The following is a 6,196-nucleotide window of genomic DNA, read 5'->3' on the forward strand; positions in this document are numbered from 1 at the left end:
TGCTTTTCCGGTGTGATGGTGTGTCCAGGACTTGCTATGGTGGGAGAATTGGGGTCTGATGATGGCAAGTGACCTTGGTTTGTGTTGTTTATTTTCTTGTGCTTGCCCCCCGCCCCCGCCATCTGGTTAACTATAGTGCTACCTGCTTTGCTAAATCTGACTGCAGCCTGTCCTTCCTGTGATCCTGGTTGTGTCAGAACTCCTCAGAGTTAAGCTGTCTTTGTGATCCTGTGGTTCTGGGATCCTGGGATCCTGGGCTTGTTAGATTACCTGGGGGTGTGGCTTTCTCTGTGTGTTGTGGGACTGGCTGCAGAACTTGTGCCCAAGGTCTGCTAAGAACACTAACCCAGACAGAAAGGAAGGAACCCAAGTCACTGGGCTGGCAGAGTTCCTGTGTCGCAATGAAGTTTCTTAATTCAAAATAGAAGAGGATCGTATACAGTCATAAACTCAAATTTGAAAATATAGTGACTGTCCACTATTGTAGTCAGTTCAAAATTGTCCCAACAGTCCTAAAGAAACATTATATCTGACCTTCTCACTTACTCATCCACAGCAGCTCAAATGGTTGTGTAATCGGGTAACGCTGGCTCTGTCTGTCTTGCAGGAGACGATTTCATCTGGGAAACAGAGACAGTGACTGCCAAATGAGCATCACTGTCGATCAGGACACGGACTATGCTGAATTGGTTCTGCCTGTAGGAGACATCACACTTGGAGAGAAGACTAGGGATTCGATGAAAGATAAACAACTGAAAAGAAATCAGGCCAAAAATATCTTATGGGCTGTGTGTGCCCTGCTGAATTCTGGAGGGGGCGTGGTCAAAGCTCACATTAAAAACCAAAAGTTCTGCTTCCCCAGAGATGGACTAGGAAAAGATTTGGATGAGTCCTTGCTCGATATCCTGCAACTTCCTCATGAATATCTAGACTTCATGCAGCACAAAGACTACTTTTTCATTTTTGTGAAACCATGGAAGCAGAATCAGGAAGGTCCAGGGATCACCACCTTGAAAACCAACTTGTACCAGAGAATCATCTCATCCACAGATGAAGTGAAAGCAGCTGCTGCTTGGCAGTTCCTCAAAGCCAGACCAAGTTCACCTGGAAAAACAGTCTGTAATGAAATACTAAATGAATGTCTTATTTTATTTAACAGATCTCGGCTTGACTATGAGGAGACATTCTGTTTCACTAAATCCAAATATGCTGAAGTAAAATTGACTCCTAAGGAAAATATTTTTCCTAAGAAAAAGAATTTTCCTAAGAAAAAGATTTTTCCTAAGAAAAAGATTTTAGAGATGCTCCCTCAAAGTGTTTCTGCATTTGCAAACACTGACGGGGGATATTTGTTCATTGGTTTGGATGGCAAAACCCAGGAAATTATTGGTTTTGAAGCAGAGAAGAGCGACCTTGAGGATCTAGAGAGTGAAATAGAGAAGTGCATCCGACAGCTGCCTGTCACTCACTTCTGTGAGGAGAAGGAGAAAATCAAGTACACGTGCAAATTCATCAAAGTACACAAATCCGGAGCCGAGTGTGCATATGTGTGTGTGCTCAGAGTGGAGAGATTCTGCTGTGCAGTGTTCGCTGCAGAGCCCGAATCCTGGCACGTGGAAGACAGCTGTGTGAAGAGGTTTACCGCAGAGGAATGGGTGAAGCGCCAGATGGATGCCCGAGCAGGTTGGGGAATGGAGATTAATAATCTGTTTCCATTTGGCTAAGGGGGGTTGGAAGATTGCTTTCTGGGCTTGGGCAACCCGAAAACTCCTCACATATCAACAACTAGTTTATTGATCTCTAGTTCCCTATGGAAAGTATATTCACTACTTTCAATAATGCTGTGAGCTATTTCCTTCACAATGACCAAATCTGATACAGCCTGTTTCTCCAGTAGCTGAAAATGGAGCAGGAACAGGGAGGATCCAGGCTCCATAATTCCCTTCAAGGGTCTTGTCATCTGCCATAGCACGTTAAGCTGACATCCCAGCCAAGTCTCAGGCTAGGGGAAAACGCAGCTCTACTGTTTTGCAGTAGAGCAGTGAGAGTGTTGTCCTGTCCTAGCCTCATGGCAGGCCCATTTCCATCAGAGCTGAGCAGAACAGCCTTGTATGGACACTCTCCTTCTTGTACACTGATCTCCACATTTCCATGTCCAGTTCCTCTTGCTTCTCTCCAGACCATTTTAGCTTGCTTGTCCCAGTCTCTTGTACAGTAAGGCTTCTGCAGCTTACCCTTAGGTACCCCTGCTCTGATCTCAATTCTGTGGTTTTATTCTGGTTTTAAGACACCAAAGCCTCATGTGAACTCACACCAGAAACTTATGGTCTCTGAAAATTCGAGCTTCTCACACTCTTCACAAACTCCTTCCTGACCAGCCTTCCTGCCTTCTGAATTTAACTGCTTTTAACATAAACCAAGCCTGCTGACATTTCTTAGTTGGGAGAATGCTTGACTAGCATGCAAGAAGCTCTGACTTCATTCCCCTGTGCTGCATAAAACCCTAAAACTAGGCATGGTAGTGCACCTGTGATGCAAAATATGTGGAGGTCGATGCAGGTGGATCAGAAATTCAGTCACCCTTGGCTACATAGTGACTTTGAGGCTAGCCTAGGCTATGTGAGACCTCATTTCAATTTTAAAAAACAAACACAAAGTAAAGTATACCCATCTAATTGTTAAATATGTTAAGCTTCTCTTAGCGTCCTTTATATAGTTATGTTTCATTGAGGGTAGTGTAATGCAGTTCAGTATCATCAAAGTCTAATTTGGTAGTTTCTTTTTGACCTTATCATCTGACTTCCTTTTCTATTAGGTACACAGGGTTCAAATGAGACTTTTAATGTGCTTTGCAAGAGTTATTGGATTTACAGGAAACTTAAAATTACCTTTGTCTCCTCAGGCTTTTCCAATCAGAATAATTGCACTCTTCAATCAAGCAGACTGCCACTCAGTCCCGGTACCTGCTGTCCTTATGACAATCCTGATGCTCCTCAACAGAGTGTTCACCTTCCAGGTAGTTTCACTGTGGCTGCCTAGGTTGGTTACAGTGACTAGGTTCCAGACCCCTTGTTCAACTGGCTTTGTGGTGAAAGGTATCTCCAGGCTTCCTGTTTTCGGTTAGGGAGACAAACAAAAGACATCCTCTGTGATTCTAACCTGCCAGGTAGAAGGTGATAGTGCCCCTTCAGATTCCTTTACTGGATACGAGGCTTTGGAGAACTCTATGCAGCCTTATGGCTGGGAAGCCTAGCCTCCCTTGTGGTCCTCTCTGAGCATCCTCTTCCCATCCCTGGAGCTCTGGGAATGTGCTCTGCTCCCTCCTTTGCTCTGGGGAGCCTCCCCACTTCTCCTGTTTCAGCACCTCACTTTTCTGACCTCAGCCTTAGTCTGTCCTTTGCTCCCCTGACTCTTCTCATCCATGGAGTTCCCCAGAGCAAGCCTCTGATGCATCCTGTTAAGGAAAAGGGGCGACTGTGAGATTTCAGCTGCTTCCATGGCTCCCTCTTTGGCAGTTTGAGTTTCTAAGTCTCCCTCGCATCTGCCTCCTTCCAATTCTTGAATCAGTGTTTGGTATCCTGTGTCCAACTTCTCAGTTGGGATGCAAAGTGTGGGATTTGCAAACTCCTTGGTGATGTGTCGCACATGACACTCCAGGTATTTTACTTTTATAATTTGTTATGTTTCTTTTCTTGTCTAGTGACATCTGGAAAGGTGATGTGCTCTCCTGAAGCCCTCTGCAAGATACCGTTCTCACAACATGAAGACTATGAGCAGTTACTCCGAGCAGAGTTGGGCTCACTTCGCAAAGGAACACTGGTCGTGTCTAAGAGCTGGGCTTTGGATCTGGGCTTGCAAGAGAAGCAGGAAGTCATCTTGGATGCACTTCATATTTCCCAGGGCAGCCTCCTGACCCTGCATGGCTTTGTCCGGGGAGATGAGGACCTGGAAGACAACCGCACTCTTCTGAGCAAACTAAGCGCTCAGTTAAAGGGCTATTATAAACAAACTGCCCTAACGCTGAAGCAGATGTTGGTAAACCATGCTGGTTACACTGGGAAAATAGGTATCATAGTAAAGATAACGTACTTAGGTCATAAGGCAATTTGTCTTTATGATTCAAGCTCGAAAATACATTACCCTGTAAACTATTATCTGACAACCAAGACAGTAAGTGACTTAGAAAAAACTCTTGCTGAACTTTTAGGGAGTCGTGAGTCTTTCTGCAGTCTACCCAGTTAAAACTGTAGTAATCATTTTACCTCTGCATTTTCAAAGGGATGCAATTATATAGTATACTTTTTGAGAAATGTCTTAACTCATTTTTATGTCTTGCTTGACATAAAAAAAATGGCGTATGACAAAATGATATTTCACAACATATAGATGATAATGTTCTCTCGTTCTATAAACATACGGAAAATATGACTTCGAGCTTCACAGAAATAGAATCCAAGTTCTGGAAAAGGGATTGGTCATTGGAGATGCCAATGACAAACCATAGCATTAATAAGGTGTCCCTGAGCCATGCATGTGGCCCATGCCTTTGATTCCGGCACCTGGAGGGAGGCAGGTCAGTCTGCTCTATGTAAAGAGTTCCAGGACAGCCAGAGTTGTGCAGTGAGAACCTCTCTCAAAATTTATTAATTAATTCGCTAATTAATTAATTAGTTAATACATGTCTCTCCTTATGAGCATAGTCACTGCTTCTCGATGATGAAATGCATGGTGACTTTGAAGTATGGGAGACACTCATCCTAGAGAAGTCAGTAAAGAAAATGTTGAAATAGGCGGCATGATATAGAAACGTTTTTGTCATGGGGTTGCTATCCAGCCTTGTGTGTTATTGCTCTTAAATACTTAATTTGTATGTGACAACCTGAGGAAAAATTTGTGACACGTCCAAAATCACAGGAACAAATATTTAGAGTTTATAGAGATTAAATGGCAACTGCCCACAACATCATATATTATAAACAAGATTTTTCTAGAAACATCAAAGAGACGTGGAAACTGAATACAATTATTTTTTGTGAGGAGAGTACATTCTATCTTAAAAGAAAGCATTGTATCTCATGGATGTAAGACAGTCCACAGGTGTTAGGCCATACTAGCAGTCTCTATGGGGCTATAGCATGGCATCTATTTTTCTATATGTAGGATCATTTCCTATGAAGTATCGATAACAGGATTTTAAGATGTTGATATTGTTTGTTTAGGGTTTGATGTGCCATATTTTTCACGTTTATATAGTTGTGTTGTTTGTGCTGTAGATAACACCTGTAAAGGTATTTACAGCATCGACTTTACATGCGAGTATTATGCATTAATTGAAATGTTGGGATTCCCTTCATAAAGGAAGAAATGTCTTTATTGTACATCTACGTTTGTGAAGGATAAAATTTCTCAACATTTGGCCCATAGGGGCTATTGCAGTGGTAACCTGTTGTGACTTTTGATGGAGGCCATCAAAAGACTGGTTGCCCTTCACGACATTTATGATGATGGGGGCTATGAGCTGGGCGCTCATAGGCACCAATCATCCTTAGCCATGTTCTGTTCTGATCTATTACTTTATCAGTACAATTTATTTTTAAAATCTACTTCATTTCTCATCTACTCTGTTCTCAGATCTGTGTCGTTATGAATACTATTCTTCTGACTGTATCTTTCTTGGATGAAGCCTCATTGTTCAATCTGGGAAGTTATACTTAACAAAGGTTGGATGCCAAACAAAGTTTATGCCATTTTAATATGTTTCTAAAATAAATGACCTTTACAATCCATCATCAAATTCTCTTAAAGAATTCTTATTGGTTTTCCAGGATAATGTTCCCAGGCTTTGGGGGTTTAGATGTTTTGATGACTTGGGATTGTGGTTTGCAGAATTGTGGCTTAGATCCTTGAAGACCAAGGAGGAAAGGGGACACATTATCATAGCTGCATGACACCTGTCACAGTAACTGGACTAGAGGACTCCTACCATTCTGCCTCCACGCAACAGCCACTCCGGCTGAGACCGCTTAGCAACACTGGTAGATGGGGGTGACAGCAGGGGGAAGTCATGAGAGAAGTCATGGGGTCCATCACGGATGACCTAGGAAGTTTTTGTACTCTCAAGGCAGCGGGAACTCACGGGAGGAACACTGGCAGAGAGTTTCACAAAGGCGGCAGCTGACCGCTTAATGGCAGCTTC

The 6,196-nt window shown here is 42.9% G+C and overlaps 1 protein-coding gene across 1 annotated transcript in view; it reads left to right on the forward strand.

The window, feature by feature from the left end:
* The window catches only part of LOC116078276 (schlafen family member 12-like), a 17,873-nt gene extending 12,087 nt beyond the window's left edge, over nt 1–5,786 (forward strand). The window contains exons 5-7 of the mRNA XM_031353352.1: nt 608–1,683; nt 2,903–3,016; nt 3,701–5,786. Coding sequence (XP_031209212.1) covers nt 608–1,683; nt 2,903–3,016; nt 3,701–4,242 — 1,732 coding nt within the window. The 3' untranslated portion in view covers nt 4,243–5,786. The remainder of the gene's footprint in view (nt 1–607; nt 1,684–2,902; nt 3,017–3,700) is intronic.
* Nucleotides 5,787–6,196: the final 410 nt, after the last annotated feature.

This window comes from Mastomys coucha, unplaced genomic scaffold (assembly GCF_008632895.1).
Source record: "Mastomys coucha isolate ucsf_1 unplaced genomic scaffold, UCSF_Mcou_1 pScaffold5, whole genome shotgun sequence".
NCBI classification, from domain to species: domain Eukaryota; kingdom Metazoa; phylum Chordata; class Mammalia; order Rodentia; family Muridae; genus Mastomys; species Mastomys coucha.